This window comes from Halichondria panicea, chromosome 4, assembly GCF_963675165.1.
Source record: "Halichondria panicea chromosome 4, odHalPani1.1, whole genome shotgun sequence".
Taxonomy (NCBI): Eukaryota; Metazoa; Porifera; class Demospongiae; order Suberitida; family Halichondriidae; genus Halichondria; species Halichondria panicea.
Window position 1 is genome coordinate 6,948,055 of NC_087380.1, and position 18,020 is coordinate 6,966,074.

Here is an 18,020-nt window from a genome sequence, read left to right on the forward strand (position 1 = left end):
TTCGGCAGCTTTGAAACGTGAGTCAAATACTGTTTGAAGGTGTTCACGAATCGGATCAATGTCAGTATCTGTGCCACTGAAGTTATCAACGGAGAAGAATTGATTATCATCTGGGTGGCTGATGACTTCACCAAATTTTGAGGTAATGGTGGATAAAGCTTTGTGCTTCTCTTGAACTTTTTTCTGCAACAGCTTTTTAGTGTTGGCTTGAATGGTAGAATCGGTGCTCAACTTATCAACTGCACTTGCTAGCTTGGAGAGGGTTTCGTTACATTGCTTCATCTGGAGCAAAAGTTGAATAGCTTTGGGTGTGCTCTGTTTCAATTTCTTTTCGATTTCAGGAGGAAGAGCTTTCTCGAGAACTTCCACTTGCAATTCGGTATCCTCTTGTGGTGTGGTTGGTTTCTGCTGTTTATCAGTGGTAGCCTTTGCTTTTGCTTTTTGTTTCACCAGGTCTTTTGAAAAGGAATGTAATTCAAGTTGCTTGCCAACCTCTGCCTCTAATTCGGAAAAGATCTCCTCCACGTTCTGCTCAGATTCGACTTCTTGCTGCACCTCCAGAATCAGCTGTATTGCAGCTCTCAGGGTGTTTTCGTCAAGACCCGGGTAATCCCCCTTGAGCTTTGCCTGAACAACTTCTGCCTTGGCTTGAATTTCTAACTTGTCTTGGTAAGTGCCCACTAGACTCACGACAGCTTGAAGATCTCGGAAATGTTCAACTTTATCGGCAATCTCGGAATCAAGATCCGAATCAACTGTGACGTGATGGCTGATGGCTGAAAGAATTTGGGAGAGGGTCTCTCGAATCGTATACTTTGCTTGGTAGGGGGTGATTTTGTCTTGGTCACGTTCATAGGAAACTTCATAAAGCTCGTCGAGATCTTTATCGAGAGGGAAGAAAGCGAGAAACATCCCAGGGCCTTTGCTCAAAAATGGAAGCATCTCTAAAAAGGCAGGCTGTCCACCTATGTCGATGATGTTGAGCAAAACTTTGCCTACCAACTGTTCCATGTAATTGCCGCGCTTGACAATATCTCGAAGGTTTTCAATAATCTTGTCGACCTTGGTTTCTGGAGCCTTTAGTTTGGCTGGCTGGCTTGATCCTTCCTGAGGAACTTGTTTTGCTTCAGAATCTTCATTTGGCTTTGAATCATCAATGGAATCATTCGTTGGATCAGCAGATTCGACTACTTTGGAAATGGCAATATTTAGAACTTGCTGAAAGCCAATCAAGTAAGCAAAAATCAGTTGTGTTTCATTGTCAATATCTGTGGAGGCTTTGAGAATCAATTTGGAGTCACTTGACACAGCCAGGACTTGATTACACTCGGCAAGAAGAGTGCTGCAGCGTTTTCTGTCTTGTGGTGGGATTGATGCCAGGTTAAGCAGGTGACCCAGCAGACGTTTTCGGAGGGTGGTTTTACCGAGCCCTGAAAGGCCAATTAGGTACAGTTTGAGGTAGCGGAGGTTGATGGTGTTCTTCTTATCTCTCAGCAACTCGTTCAGCTTGTGTACGTACTTCAACTGCTCTTCAACAGAGGCTGAAAGTGAAAGATACATATTATAAATTTAAAGGTTTACAAGTGATTTATTACTGAAAGCACTGTGGGTACTGATGCCTCGGTGGAGGCGCCAAAGCTTTATGGTAATGAAGCTACAGTAGTATAGTTAAATAATAGCAGGTAATTTTCGGGGGGGGGAGCAAAACATTTGTGGTTAAGCAATATTTAGTCACTTCGTGGATAATACTTTCGTGGTTGCTGCTTGCACTGTAGGTAAAGGTAGGCAAGGTCGCTTCATTCGTGGGTAAAATATTCGTGGTCAGAGCTTAAACCACGAAAATCATGAATATTTAGCGTTACCCGTTATACGGTACACCAAGAGTTCATTAGGAAGAGTACGCAACTCCAATAGACTGTACACAAAAAGCATTCCTCCAATCTTACGTCACAGATACTGGCTGTTGTAACCGCAACTAGCAGGAAAGGCAATGATAGTAACTATGTCATTGCCTTTTCTACTGGCAGTTGTAAATGATAGTGATAATTATCACAATCAACACTATGTTATTCATTGCAAATTTGATTTCACAGTTTATACAACAGCAGAAACGCCCCCTATGGTTTTAAGTGGAGTTGCGTACTCTTCCTAATGAACTCTTGGGTACACACATGCATGTACAGTTACATTACATGCAGGGATAATTAAAGAGTGGGAAATGATTGACCTTAAAAAGGATGCCGAAAGTTAAGTCCATAATTATTAATGAAAATCTAGGAAACAGTGTGGCTTTGCAGCTCTCTTCTCACTCTTGCAGCTACTAGCTAGCGTTCTAGTGCAGAGCTAACTACTAAGTAGAATGTATCAACTATCAACATATTTTGCTACGCAAGAGTGTGAAGAGTTTCCAACAGCCTTCAAAGTAAACAAAACTAGTCATAACTTGAGAACGAAGCTTTATTTTGCATTGTAATCCAAGAAATCGTGACTAGAGAAGCCTGTATTAAACATTCGTGGGTATATACATGTATGTTCGCAGTACATGCTTAGTCAGTGAAAAACGGTAGAGTTTATACCATTGAAGTATACCCGCTATACGGTATGTGATCAACTATAGGTAGTGATCAGAGGTCTCTCCCAAAATTGCATGCATCTTATAGGGCAGCCAAACCTCGACAAGTCATAACACTCTATGAGTGTACCAGTTTTACTACCGCATTAAACATTACCACTATAATTATAGTCATTGCCATTAGTCACGCTACTCACCTACTGTGTCCTTGCTTTCCTGCACTGAGGAGTCATCACTCTTGATGTACTTGTCCTCAATCTTAGCAGCAATGTCAGAACGGCCAATGATTGGTGACCTCAGGGCATTAACCAGCCTAGACCAGGTGGGGTTGGGTGAGGACTGGAGCCACACTTCAAGCATTGCAGTGAAGCGACCTTCCCTGGTATGGTAGTCCTTCTGAATAGTCTGTATAGAGTGAAAATTCATTAACGTTAACATGTTAATTAACAATAACTTTTCCAATCCTCTAATATAATTATGCGACGCTCAGACATATTTCATCTCTATACTTAGCACCATTATTATTATTTTTGTGTACATAATTATAGTCCTAGTCTAGCTGGAAATTATTTATGGTACAGAGAGTCTTTCAACACCGGTATCTGAAGATTCTAATATGTTTATACCGGTGTTGTAAGACTCTCTGTGTACAGTGTAAATTGTAAATAAGGTGACTGTGACTAATTGTTCATGAAACCATAGAGAGTGCTAGGAAACTGCATGCCCTTAAATCACCAGTAGTGTGCTGTCTGGTAGACCCAACATCTGCCCCAGGTTGTACCATTTAGCACGAACACTCCACAAGACATCTCTCGCCTCTCCTAGTGTGAGGGACCCTGCATAGAAACACATGACAAGCAATGACATCCACATTTATACAGTAGGTAAACGATCGAACAATGACACAATAGAATGTGCATTACATGTATATAATGAAAGCACCGCAGGTGCTGATGCCTCGGTGGAGGTGTCAAAGTTACATAATATAAAGCTACTAGCTATTAGCAATAGTTTTATACTGACACACATTATATGCAATTTTGCTGCATGCATACTTAGCACTAGAACTCTAGCTATTGGTAGCTGCAAGAGTGAGAAGAGAGCTGCATGTTTCATGCAGCCATTAATTTTATGGACTTTGAACTTTTGGCATCAATGATCATGGTCAATCATTTCCCACTTTTTGCTTCATGTTTGGTACCACCACCGAGGTATCAGCACCCGCGGTGCTTTCATTTAATTAGTGTTGTAAAATTCCTGTATCCTCACGCATTGCCGACTTAGGCTTAGCTACAGAGTGCCTAACGAGGGGCTTTGGAGGCTTGAGCCTTCCTGACAACCATGAGAGTAATCTAGCTATCAGTAATGGTCTAGCTAACTGAGCAGTTGCCTCGAATTCTCTTATGCAAATGAAAGTACAGTAGAACCTCGCTAATCCAGACCCCTTTCGTCCGAAACCTCGCAAATCCGGACAAAAATAGCAAACTGAAAAGAGGAGGGGCTGTCAGTAGAATAGACTTCTGCGCATGCGCAATATAACTGATGAGTGTACCAATTTTACTACCGCATTAAACATTACCACTATAATTATAGTTACTGCCATTAGTCACGCTACTCACCTGCTGTGTCCTTGCTTTCCTGCACTGAGGAGTCATCACTCTTGATGTACTTGTCCTCAATCTCAGCAGCAATGTTAGGATGGTTAATGATTGGTAACCTCAGGGCTTTAACCAGATCAGACCAGGTGGGGTTGGGTGAGGACTGGAGCCATTCTTCAAGCATTATAGTGAGGTAATCTCCAACTAAGTAGTGCTTCTCAATAGCCTGTATAGAGTGAAAATTCATTAACGTTAACATGTTATGTAACAATCATATTTCGTTGGTGGTTTAAAAAGAAAATCCTCTAATTATGAGACGGTTATCTTTATACTTTATACTTTAGCACCATTATTATTGCGTACATAATTATAGTTATAGTCTAGCTGGAAATTAGCCACGATCACCTTATATACAATTTACACGGTACAGAGAGTATTACAGAAATTATAAAAACACTGGTATCTAATACATGTATTGTATGGTTAGGGTTATAAATTAAGTGCTCTAATAATTATGTTTATACCGGTATCAGAAGATTCTAAGTTTATACCGTGTAAATTGTAAATAAAGTGACTGTGACTAATTGTTCATGAAACCATAGAGAGTGCTAGGAAACTGCATGCCCTTCAATCACCTCTATTGTGCTGGATTGTAGACCCAACACACGCCCCAGACTCTTCCATTTATAACGAGCACTCCACAAGGCATCTGTCACCTCTCTTAGTGTGAGGGACTCTGGAAACACATGTAAATAGACGACAATGGAAACATGCATGGAAACATGCATGGAAACGCAATGACATACACACAACATAAAAAGATTGCACCATGACACAATACAATATTAATATTACCGTACCCTCGCGAAAATACGCCCACCTTTTCTGTAAGAAGTTTAGGCTTATTAGAGGACTGGGCGTTTAATCGTGAACAACGAGTTTTCATTCAAATATACGCCCACCCGCGGCCTCAAATCGAGGCTTACACTTGGCTCTATGACAATTAATTTATTGTATTTAGCTACATAGTATGAACATTTCATTGACAACAACAATGTTATAAACTAATGCATGAGTATGATTAAAGCATGACAACAGAATGAACATGAAGAAGTGGACTCTGACTCTATTCGTTGTCTTGTGTCGATTCAGATGTAGCAGAAACTTCCCGAAGGATGGTAGGTCATACTCCTACAGAACAGCTATCAGGTACTTTGTTTCAGAAAACCAAGAAAACCAAGAAACCTCGTACCTCGGCCAGTGGGTATAGTATAGTCATTTGGTGCATGTCTGTTTATAATATGTGAGTCTGCTTACCTGTATATAATTATATCATATGGATGCCTAGTGGCGGATTAGGATTCTTGAAAGAGGGGTTCCAGTAAGCACAGTTAGTTGAGCAGGACAAAGACTCTGAATTTTACCTAAAAAAGGTCGTCACTTCTACTAAACAGTCAGCATGTGCATTCATCATTTAAAAAAGGTCAGTAATTCTAACAGTCAGCATGCGCTGGAGAGTTTTTAGCCTTTTAGTCACTAAAACTGCACAAACAAACCTTCGCAGAACATGCAAGAACTAAATTTGCAAACTTTGTAGAAATGCTTAATATATACCATGCATCTCATGCACAGATATTTGATTAAACTTCAAAGTTGGCAAAGCAAGACACAGAACAGTGTATACAGTACCATATAAGATGCTAGTAGTTACTCTATATATAGCTTAACCACTTCAAAACTCCCAAAAACAAATCTACAGCCATTTTTAGACATGCATGCATATCACATAAATGGATGATCTATATCAAATCACTCAAACCATGTTGTTGCCAAGAGACTGAATATGACAGCATTTAAAAACAATGAGCAATTTAATACGCAATGCTTCAATTGCTTGGTGCTGAGTTTATGTGATGGCCACTTGTTGAGGATTTGTCTCCCACGCAGTTGGCAAAACAAACAATCTAATATTAGCCACTGCTTATACTGTAATTGCATCACCAATGCACCTTCAGTACCAAAATAAAGATTGCAGAGAAGTTTAATCAAATATCTGTGAGGTGCATGGTATAAGCACTTGCAACGTTCGCAAATGTAAATCCTTCACAATACAGTACTACACTGAATTAAGTCCATGCATATAGTGTGTACGAAAGATGAAAACGATGACGCCAGTATACTATCACTGTAGTATGCCAAAAAACTGATGGATTTGGAGCTATGAAAAGCAATCTGGGCCCACACAGTTAAAAGATAACTACTGTGGAAACATCCATCCAGCTGTTTAATCCCATTGGCTTATAGAATTGCTCAATACATAATTTCATTATAGTACGTACCAACTGAGAATCTACACCGGAGCACCAAGGTCGGTGTGTTGCTAAGTGTGCACGAGCTTACCATAATTATTGAAACTCACAAACACTGTGACACCTGTCCATGCAATACACAATCATGCAGACAAAATAAGTTCAGATATAAGCCACAATGTCATTCAATGAAATTCTGATAACTATTCCATAGCAAAGAAATAATAATAATTTTAATTGTGTGAATCTCTAACAACAGAGAAAATATGATCAATTGGTAATAATTATTATTGTAATTTGATAAGGGATGAAATTTATACTGTGGTTTATGGACACTCTTCAGGGGTGAGGCTAGCCCTCATAATAGAATCGTTGTCTTGAAGATTATGATTGCAAATCCATTCGTCACATTTTATCTTCATAGACTCATCGGAATCGCATCGAGTTCCCGTGACAACCTTCAAGTTGTCGGCATTTGACTGAGCCATGACCGAGTAGTCCCAGAGAGCACAGATGTTGTCCAAATCACTAAACACACTCTCACTCCCACAATCCAGACTAAAAACAGAGGGACCAACTTCTTCCTTGAGCAATTCACAAGCGTCTTCTTGGATCTTCTCAGAAATGAGTATAATCAAGGCGTCAGCAGAGTCGTTGGGTGAGAGAGCGTCAATGTTCTTGTAGCCAGAGTGGAGAGTACAAGCGATCCGGACTGCACCAAAGGCGGACTCTGAGAGGTTCGCCGAGTGATTTGTGAGGCGGTCAACAAGTGAGGCATTCTAAAGAAGAAAACAAGGATTAATATTTTTCCATATGCATTAAATAAAATAGTGTTCCATAGAAATCTTCTATTGTATAGTAACTTACTGCAATATGAGTTCCAATAATCAGTCCTAGAGCATAATTTGTTAGTGCATCCGACTCATTAGTTGATTGTCTCCTAACGATGGGGGCTGCCTTGCAGGTGGTGAATAGCAGTACAGCTGCTGCAAAGAGCATACGGATTGAAGAAGCCATTTCGGAGAGTGGTGAGCTTTATATAGGCTGTGCAATCGAAGAAGTTGTTTTCTTGGAGGTGTTTTGGTCTGACTGACTGAACCAAAGAAATGTTCTTTTTATATACTCCACTATAGCTAGCTTGTATGGAGCAATAATTAGGTAATACAAGAATGCAAGTTTGCTCTCCACCATGCAGCCAGAGATTATCTGCATGCTCATTGTAATTTGAGGAGCTTGTACTCATGCTACTCATGCTAGTGGAATTCTTTTAAAAGTGGTAACCATGGACAATTTGAATGGGGAAAATTTGTACTCAGCCTTTGAACAGGATATTACTAAAGAGATTCTTGCTATTACAAATGCCAATGCAATATCTTCAGCTGGCATGAAAGAGTATAGGCCTATCTAATGTACGAGACAAGCAGTATGATAGAAATCGGTTCTATGGCATTGATCCACCCCGTGCATGGCTGGCAATCGAAACCTCCCAAGGAAGACCACCTCTCTATAACAGCTAAAAGGCTGTTCCCCAATGGTGTCTGTTCTATGGAGGTTCCACTGTACAAATAAAATTATACCCTACATGCATGGTGTCCATCGTTAATTCATTGTAGTCCAGTTTCAAAACAGCTGCTATAGCTATATTCAGTTTAGGTCATAAAGGCCCCACACGGTTTTCACATGACGTGCATGCTACACACATGCATTCATCACCTGAGCTGGAGTGCAAGCAAAACTGAGTACCATGCACAGATTAACCCATTGACCTTCGCTACGTATCATTATCACACTGTTGCAAGCCGTGGTGTAAGACTGAGTGTTGTAACAATTCCTTCCATTGATTGGCTCAGCCATTCAAGAAAACTCTTATTCACGTAAGGAGACTTCTGTTAATATTTATGCAATTTTTATACGTCTGTAATCCTTGACGTAAATGTGTATGAATGACAGCATTCTTAACGATCCCATCCTGGCTAAGTGTACTTCTATAGGGGAAGTGGCTACTCCCTCCATTTTGATGATACATTTTTTTAGCGGTGCTCTCTAGGAATGCAGCATTGTTCAAAGATTATTGCACAGGATATGATATTACCTGTTTAACCTGATACTCTTAAGCTCACATAAACACAGTAATTCTATCACCCTCTTATCAAAGCCATATGTAACAAGCTTCATTGCACAATGGCCTTATTATCATTGTCATTTTGGGTGAATGGGGAATGATTGTGAATCTATAAAGCAACGATTAGATCGATTAGAAAACAGTGTTTTTTTGTGGATTCGTTTGAACATTATCTCATTAGCAGTTTAAGCAGTCCATGAAAGTGTCTAGTTTGCTCAAACAACTCATTTTTGTGTCCATGACCATACGCACGCACGCACGCACGCACGCACGCACGCACGCACGCACGCACGCACGCACACACACACACACACACACACACACACACACACACACACACACACACACACACACACATAAATAAACCGACACACATCACTCTATCCCTGCTGCACACTCACAGGGTAATTATAATTATACTTGCATGTATATATGGCTGTTTCAAATAGTTAAGCTAAAAACACAAACATAAGAGGCCACTAAAACAAGATATTGAATGGGAATGGGTAGACACAACTATTATAGCTTTACATTGTGAGCTTTACATTGTGTGTAAACAAAAATGTCTGTATGTTTTGGACATAAAATATTAATGGTGCTGCATTGGGCCATTATAAATGTCACAGACAGTGCACAAAATTAATAAAATCGAGGCATGTCGTAAAGTGCCACTTCTTTCTTGTGTTTCGGCGTTGCCCCATTGCTAAAATATGCATGGGAGGTTCTTAACTACCGAAATGTATTGTGGTGGGTGGCTGAGGGTGTACGCTGCAGTTTGGTACCAACCTCGTCATGTCTTGGTGTCATCCTACAATTCCAAGAGTATTTTAATAACTCATTCCATGCAGTACTTACTTCCTGTCCACATTATTGTGGAAGTAAGACCAGATCCCATCTATCTCACAGCACTCTATACCCACCCAACTTCCCATGCTGTGTCTCCACAAGCCAACCAAGCCGTGGATATACACTATTAAAACAGTGTTCTCGCACGTGAACAATCAACTAGAGAAGAAAGTATGGACCTATCTCGTCAGTAGACAGGTTCTACTGCACATCTTACTGCAATTACGGATATTATTTTCTGCAATTCTATATATAGTGCTACAATAAAAGTTATAAAATCTGGTCAGGTCACCTATAAAGAGGTTAAATTAAACCGAACTAGACAAATAGTCAATCAATTCGCCATTTGTATAATTATGTGAGGGAACACTTTTTGATCGCATGTCTGATCGATGAATTGAACCAGCTGGTTTCATGCACTACACCATTTCAATGCATGGAGTGCATGTATGCTGCAATTAATTTAATGGAAGAGGGACAGACTCGAAACCTGCATGTATTGTGATTCAGTTTGTAATCATCAGTAATATGTCAGTTGCATGGGAGAGACCCAACCCCTTTCAAGAATTTACATATTTCATAGAGCAATAACATAAATAATGTCAAGCAGTAGTCTATACTAAAGTCTATTTGTGGGTTGAGGTTAACCTTGATAATGTTATCATAACTTTGTCATACTTTACTGAAATTCACAATTTCATATACCATTGGATTCTTTGTTAAAAAATACTTCTATCGATATGCTGTAGAGCTGATAAGCTTCAACCAGCTAAAAGTTAGCATTTTCTATGTAGAAGACCACTTGTCCACCACATAAACCATAAATGAAGCCATAATTGACCACATAACTTCTGGGGCCGACCTCAACGCAAATATACCTTGTCTCTATCAGGTTTTCCTTTGATTATGTATACTGCTCGGAAAGATGTAATAAAAATGCAACTTATATCTATGAGCTGTACTTTCCCTACATGTATAGACGCCAAGGTATGTAAATGGGTTGAGGTGAAGCCATTTACCTAATACATTGTAGCAAAAATGTAGTAGCTATACAGGATAGTCCTTTTATTCCTACAATTATGCCACTTAGTTGGATCATAATAAACTGTCATGTGATCTCGATTGGAGAGTCAATTACTTATGAAGGCCCAAGGTCCGTAATTGCAGTATAAATTCAACTCACGAACACAGAAACAAGTGCATGAATGAAGTCTATACACGCATTCAAGTTGTGCTACATTTAGGGTCAGTATAGGAAATTGCTATCAGGCTAAATGCTATACAATTATAGGCTATATTTATCTCGAAACAGTTTTCGAGGATCTAAATTTTGAGCCTCAGGCTGTATTTGTAAATATTGTGGAAATTAACATGTTCACAGAGAACATGCAAAAGTTATATTAAACTCCCACACATTTCGGAATTGGTGACCTTTGAGCACAAGCCGGCCCCGTTGCTGCAACATTGCAAGTTAAACCACTATTCCCTTCAAGAGTATATTAAGCTAACTCTATACGATACGACCGAGTGGTAGTAATGCATGGCAGTGTATACATGCAAGAAGCCTAACAACTATCAAGAGTGAAACCATTCAGATTCAAAACACATGCATGCAAGTTTATAATAGCTAGCTTTTGCTTGAAGTTAAAAATTGCTTGGTAGATTGTAGTGCACACTCTTCAGTATAACAAAGTCATTTTAAATTTAACACTCTATATAGCTCAAGGCGAACTCAAAGGATCAAAAAATACAATATGCATTAACAGTACAGTTCCATGATTACATAGAGTTCTTGATCTATGCATACATTGTATACAACTAACGAAGCTCTATAATTATGATAAAGCACTTAAGAACTTGGGCACAGAAGAGGCCTTCCGAAAGCACTGTTGATTACTCTCAGAAAGAAAGTAACAGCTCCCAAAAATTTGGAAAGAATAACTCGCTTGCGGACGGAGTGGTGGTCATGAGAAGTGAGCTGCCAAATTGATCAATTGTCGTCAGTGAGACATATATCTCCGTCTTTGCACACTTACTAAGCACTGAAACTACCAACACTAAACAATACTTCTTGGCACAACTCTAACTAGTGAGCACTACTTGCAGGTAAAGCAGCGTTAGCTGCAGATTGAGCCCCATCCAGCTAGGCATGACGAAAATGTTGCAAAAAATAATGCTGATTCAGCAATAATTATGCACATAATCTTCAGTGCGGCCTGGAATCGAGGCTAATCCCTTTAATTATTGCTGACTGTGCACAATTGTTGAATCAGCATTATTTTTTGCAAAATTTTCGTCATGCCTAGCTGGGTGGGGCTCGATCTGCAGCTAACGCTGCTTTGCCTGCAAGTAGTGCTCACTAGTTAGAGTTGTGCCAAGAAGTATTGTTTAGTGCTGGTAGTTTCAGTACTTAGTAAGCGTGCAAAGACGGAGATAAATGTCTCACTGACGACAATTGATCAATTCGACAGCTCACTTCTCATGACCACCACTCCGTCCGCAAGCGAGTTATTCTTTCCAAATTTTTGGGAGCTGTTACTTTCTTACTCATCTGTAGGTTCATGTAGTTAGATTTGTGCAAAATCGTCTTGTGCTTCGAGCAATAGCCGCCGATTATAAGTATCTGGCAAAGATCAGTTACTTACTCTATATGTATATACACGTATGTTCGCAATACATGCTTAGTCAGCGAAAAACGGTAAAATTTATACCCTCAAAACATACTTGCTATACGGTATACAGTCAACTGGGTAAGTACCGAGTGATCAGAGGTCTCTCCAAAACTCTATGCATCTTATATACAATTATAGGGCAGCCAAACCTTGACAAGTCATAACACTAGCTCTATGAGTGTACCAGTTTTACTACCGCATTAGAAATTACAACTATAATTATAGTCACTGCCATTAGTCACGCTACTCACCTGCTGTGTCCTTGCTTTCCTGCACTGAGGAGTCATCACTCTTGATGTACTTGTCCTCAATCTCAGCAGCAATGTCAGAACGGGCAATGATTGGTGACCTCAGGGCTTCAACCAAATCATACCAGGTGGGGTTGGGTGAGAACTGGAGCCATTCTCCAAGCATTGCAGTGAAGCGATCTCCTGTGGTATGGTGGTTCACCTCAATATCCTGTATAGAGTGAAAATTCATTAACATTAACATGTTAAGTAACAATCATATTTCGTTGGCAGTTTAAAAAGAAAATCCTCTAATTATGAGATGGTTATCTTTATACTTTAATTAGCACCATTACATAATTATAGTCACTCTAGCTGGAAATTAGCCACGGTCACCTTATAATTTACAAGGTACAGAAAGTATTACAGAGATTCTAATACATGTATAAAGTGCTCTAAAGATTCTAATTATTATGTTTATACCGGTATTGTAAGACTCTGTGTATCGTGTAAATTGTAAATAAGGTAACTAGCTGTGACTAATTGTTCATGAAACCATAGAGAGTGCTAGGAAACTGCATACCCTTCAATCACCTGTAGTGTTTCCAGTAGTAGACCCAACACAAGCCCCAGGTTGAGCCACCTACCACGAACACTCCTCAAGGCAGCTCTCACCTCTCTTAGTGTGAGGGACCCTGGAAACACATGTAAATAGAGGACGATGTAAGTGCATGTGGTTTGAAATCAAGGTTATAGCCACAATCTAAACATGGGAGTGTGCCCATCGGATCCAATCAGATACTCAAAACTAGGGCAGAAGTAATGCGATGATAAGCATGCATCGATTAAATTTTTTTCTTGGAGTGAGAAAGTAACTTTTAAATGAGGATATACACTGTCTGTCATGTATCGGTATATTCGAGGGTACAAACTTTCGCAGAAATATCGTTTGAGAGGATTTCGCAGATTTAATTGTGAACTTTCAGCCTTTTGGCGCATGCATGCTGCGATATTAAACATTTAATTGTGGGTACATGTATATATACACGTATGTTCGCAATACATGCTTAGTCAGCAAAAAACGGTAGAGTTTATGCCCTTGAAATATACCTGCTATACGGTATACGATCAACTGGGTAAGTATGAGTGATTATGTATTTCAGAGGTCTCTCCAAAATTGCATGCATCTTATAGAGCAGCTAAACCTCAACAAGTCATAACACTCTATGAGTGTACCAGTTTTACTACCGCATTAAACATTACCACTATAATTATAGTCACTGCCATTAGTCACGCTACTCACCTGCTGTGTCCTTGCTTTCCTGCACTGAGGTGTCATCACTCTTGATGTACTTGTCCTCAATCTTATCAGCAATGTCAGGCCGGTTAAAATATAGTGGTACCCTCAGGGCTTTAACCAGCTCAGACCAGGTGGGGTTGGGTGAGGACTGGAGCCATTCTTCAAGCATTGCAGTGAAGCAACCTTCTGAGGTACGGTGGTTATCCCGAATAGTCTGTATAGAGTGAAAATTCATTAACGTTAACATGTTAAGTAACAAGTTGGTAGTTTCAAACAATTTTAATGAGGCAATCCTCTATGCGACGCTTGGACATTTCATCTTCAGCAACATTATTGTTGTTTTTGCGTACATAATTATAGTCATAGTCTAGCTTAGCTGGAAATTAGCCATGGTCTTATTTATAATTTACACGATACAGAGAGTCTTACAACACCAGATTCTCTGAAGATTCTATTTATACCGGTGTTATATACTGTGTAAATTGTAAATAAGGTGACTGTGACTAATTGTTCATGAAACCATAGAGGAAACTGCATGCCCTTCAATCACCGTAAGTGTTCTGTATGATAGATCCAACACACGCCCCAGCTCAAACCATTCACCACGAACACCCCACACGGCAGATGTCACCTCTCCTAGTGTGAGAGACCCTGGAAACATATGTAATAGACGACAATGTAAAGGGTGTGGTTTGAAATCAAGGGTTAGCCACAATCTAAACATGGAGGTGTGCCCATCCAATCAGATACACAAATTAGGGCAGAATTAATGCGATGCTATGCATGCAATGATTAAATAATTTTTTTTGAAGTGAGAAAGTAACTTTTAGATACACTGTCTGCCATCTTATAGCAGGTATTATTCGAGGGTACAAACTTTCGCGGAAAGACCGTTTGAGAGGATTTTGCAGATTTGATTGTAAACTTTCAGCCTTTGGCGCATGCATGCATGCTGTGATATTAAACATTCGTGGGTATATATACACGTATGTTCGCGGTACATGCTAATAATCAGCGAAAAACGGTAAAGTTTATACCCTCGAAATATACCCGCTATATGATATACAATTAACTAGGTAAGTACCGAGTGATTATATATTTCAGAGGTGTTTCCAAAATTGCATCCATCTTATAGGGCAGTCAAACCTCGACAAGTCATAACACTCTATGAGTGTACCAGTTTTACTACCGCATTAAACATTACCACTATAATTATAGTCACTGCCATTAGTCACGCTACTCACCTGCTGTGTCCTTGCTTTCCTGCACTGAGGAGTCATCACTCTTGATGTACTTGACCTCAATCTCAGCAGCAATGTCAGGATGGCCAATGCGTGGTGACCTCAGGGCTTCAACCAGATCAGACCAGGTGGGGTTAGGTGAGGACTGGAGCCATTCTTCAAGCATTGCAGTGAAGCAACCTTCTGTGGTATGGTGGTTGTTCCTAATATCCTGTTGAGTGAAAAGTCATTAACGTTAAACCGTTAAAATGTTAAGTTATAATAATTGTTTACAATTTTTCCGTTGGTAGTTTAAAAAAATTAATTAAGGCAATCCTCTAATTAATGGATTGCTTGGGCATTTCATCTTTATACTTAGCATCATTATTATTATTTTTGCATACATTATAGTCATAGTCTAGCTGGAAATTAGCCACAATCACTTTCTTTACAATTTACACGGTACAGCGAGTCTTATAACACCTGAAGATTCATAGTTATGTGTTGTAAGACTCTCTGTATTTACTGTAAATAAAATGACCGTGACTAATTGTTCATGAAACCATATATAGAGAGTGCTAGGAAACTGCATGCCCTTCAATCACCTCTAGTGTTTCGAATGGTAGATTCAACGCAAGCCCCAGGTGGTACCAAAGACCACGAACACTCCTCAAGGTAGCACTCACCTCTCCTAGTGTGAGGGACCCTGGAAACACATTACAAGCAATGACATCCACACAACATTTACATAGTAAATGATTGAACCATGACACAATACAATGTGTATTAATATTACATGTATATAATGTCTACTCTGAAGAAAGCTATAGATAAAAAAAAGAAACATTGCTTATTGTAAAATAATTATTGTAATAATGGCCATGCTAAAAGTAAATATAGCGCTTATTTTACTTGCATGCAGTCTGTGCATGTATATACAGTACCATCATGTATCTCCTCGGCAAGATCATCATACTCCACTGTCACACTGACTGTATACTGGAGGTGGGTAATACATGAGTGCTTGAGATCATGTGACTACAACAGAATCGCATTATCATGTACGTACGTATCAGCACAATTGAATGATTGTGTTAACGGGTGATGATGAGGGAACAGCTCAGGAGTATAAGAGCATACTATTATCGGCACGGCCAGCTCCAAATTGTATACCAACACCAGTATGCATGCACTGTGAGACAAAATGAATGAATCACCTCTGAGTCCAGTGACTCTCCCTCCTTGTTCTTTAAAGAGAGTGGTGGGGATTGGTATCTGCCATTTCTGAGAAGACCGAGAGAGATATCCAATGTACCCGTACCGATAAACCTGTAGACACATAAATTGTAGTCTAAAGTAAACAATATGACTCATACATGTACTATAGTTACCAAGCAATAAGAAACATTTTCGTTTCGTAATTTAATCTCACTCTGTTCTCGCTGTAATGACATATCGGTACAAGTCAAGCTTGAGTGATTGGGTACCGCTGGTCTGCAAGGGTTCCTTCAGTGGAAACACTAACTCCTGTATTTAAAGAGAAGAGTGACAATATCAAATGCAGTACTTAATCCTTTTGACTACAGTAAACCTAAACATGTACACACATTATAGTCACACGTAGTACTACGCTATTAAACACCATTACATCAGTTTTGAGGTTATAAGCTATAGACAATAATATTCATACATAATTCACACAACTGCTAACCTCATTCCAGTTCACAGCATGGCCCACTAGCGGTATCTCTGTTCTCACTCGGGAGGGTCTCACTGTGGTCGTCCGTCTCTCTTTACCTATATGGAAGCATCAAGTCAATGGAAGCATTAGCAGGCCATTAAAATAACTAAAAATGTTGGCTTAATTGGGAAGAGGCAATTTTACTTAATCCCACAGATTTGTGGTAATTGGACTGTCACACCATAATGCCAAGAGTGCATAAGAAGAGAAGAATGTCGAACTACGTACTGATACTTCTACACAAACACTGTGCACAAAGTAACGTGATATCCTGTCAATTGCACGTGAGCAATCCGCAATTGATGACGTTTGCGCATAGTTACGCAACGCATAGAAGTTGTTAATAGTGATATAAAGAGTGCAAGTGAAGAGGATCAACTCGACTATTGTGTCTATTTAGATGATTTTTGTGAAGAGATTGTCTCCTATCAGTGTGCAGTGATCAGCTCCACAAGCTCTGAACGTTGAAAGCTAACAACTAACTAGAATTGTTCGATTACCACACCCCTAAAAACGTCACGGTTAACATTTACTAGGAGATTACTAGTAAATTTACAATACTTTATCACGTGCGAGTCATGTTGCTTTGTGCACAGTGTTTGTGTAGAAGTATCAGTAGTTCGACACTCTTCTCTTCTTATGCACTCTTGGTATTATGCAGTGCATGGCAGCAATAAATGGTTCCCCGAGTACAGAAAACAGTCCACCTATTAACTCTGTATCTAACCCTAAACCCTAACCCGGCCGGCCCTGGGGACAGTAGAACTTGATGATATGGTCTGTGGCAGGGGGACTGCCTACAGCAGGGCATTCTGCCATAGACAGTTCAAGGGATTCATTTAGCAATGGGGGACCAGTTATATATATGGGCTGACATGACCGCAGAATCACTGATAATGGGATCACTGGCTTCCATTTCAGTGGATCTACTGTGCTTATCAGCCTTATGATTCATCATTGCTACTCAGTATAGCTATGATGCTATCTAGCTAGACTACATTGCATTATAATTATTTGTACCTTCAAAGGAAACCATCACATAGAAACTGTTAAAGAGACTTTCTTTCCAGCCAAGTCTTGCACTAATTTCTTTTAGTCTCAGAGCCATCTCAGCCTGTGTGTCCTAATAGTGTCTTATGCTATATAGCAGTACTGTGACATAATTCGTATGTACATTGTTTACTCCGTAGATGTACCAATGTGCATTCCTTATCACTATAATCAGCTCTGCACCTTTAGTAGAGTTAGTGCACTGTACAATAATTATGTGACAGGCTCTGGGAAAAAGGACATAATTATTGGAGCAAATATTGGTACGGTATTGAGCAATAGCCAGATTAATGGACTGCAGTGTATAATCTCATAATAATTTTTCTTAGCTTATAGTTATCTACAGTCTTTATACTACTTCTC

The 18,020-nt window shown here is 39.6% G+C and overlaps 4 protein-coding genes across 6 annotated transcripts in view; 1 reads left to right on the forward strand and 3 right to left on the reverse strand.

The window, feature by feature from the left end:
• Positions 1–17,788, reverse strand: part of LOC135335600 (uncharacterized) — a 47,182-nt gene extending 29,394 nt beyond the window's left edge. For both annotated transcript variants that reach the window (XM_064531140.1, XM_064531138.1), the window contains exons 1-4: positions 17,628–17,788; positions 16,578–16,663; positions 16,299–16,393; positions 16,084–16,195 (exon numbers count right to left, since the gene is read on the reverse strand). In XM_064531140.1, the coding sequence (XP_064387210.1) occupies positions 16,084–16,195; positions 16,299–16,393; positions 16,578–16,663; positions 17,628–17,715 (381 nt within the window). In that variant the 5' untranslated portion in view covers positions 17,716–17,788. The remainder of the gene's footprint in view (positions 1–16,083; positions 16,196–16,298; positions 16,394–16,577; positions 16,664–17,627) is intronic.
• The window catches only part of LOC135335599 (uncharacterized), a 106,798-nt gene that overhangs the window by 16,793 nt on the left and 71,985 nt on the right, over positions 1–18,020 (reverse strand). Inside the window, exons 17-22 of the mRNA XM_064531137.1 lie at positions 15,472–15,572; positions 14,891–15,098; positions 14,197–14,297; positions 13,650–13,860; positions 4,806–4,906; positions 4,192–4,396 (exon numbers count right to left, since the gene is read on the reverse strand). Of these exons, the coding sequence (XP_064387207.1) occupies positions 4,192–4,396; positions 4,806–4,906; positions 13,650–13,860; positions 14,197–14,297; positions 14,891–15,098; positions 15,472–15,572 (927 nt within the window). The remainder of the gene's footprint in view (positions 1–4,191; positions 4,397–4,805; positions 4,907–13,649; positions 13,861–14,196; positions 14,298–14,890; positions 15,099–15,471; positions 15,573–18,020) is intronic.
• Positions 1–18,020, forward strand: part of LOC135335609 (uncharacterized) — a 51,759-nt gene that overhangs the window by 5,280 nt on the left and 28,459 nt on the right. The window lies entirely within an intron of this gene.
• LOC135335607 (uncharacterized) lies at positions 6,455–11,652 on the reverse strand. The gene is made up of 2 exons (XM_064531163.1): positions 7,347–11,652; positions 6,455–7,258 (listed from the first exon to the last, which is right to left on the reverse strand). The coding sequence occupies exons 1-2, from the start codon at positions 7,494–7,496 to the stop codon at positions 6,806–6,808; spliced, it is 603 nt and encodes a 200-aa protein (XP_064387233.1). The 5' UTR covers positions 7,497–11,652; the 3' UTR covers positions 6,455–6,805.

Excerpts from the sequence above, each read along its gene's own strand:
- LOC135335607 (XM_064531163.1), bottom strand. The coding sequence starts at position 7,496 with ATGGCTTCTTCAATCCGTATGCTCTTTGCAGCAGCTGTACTGCTATTC. Across the intron at positions 7,259-7,346 it reads TTATTGGAACTCATATTGCA|AATGCCTCACTTGTTGACCG; the intron begins GTAAGTTACTAT and ends TTTCTTCTTTAG.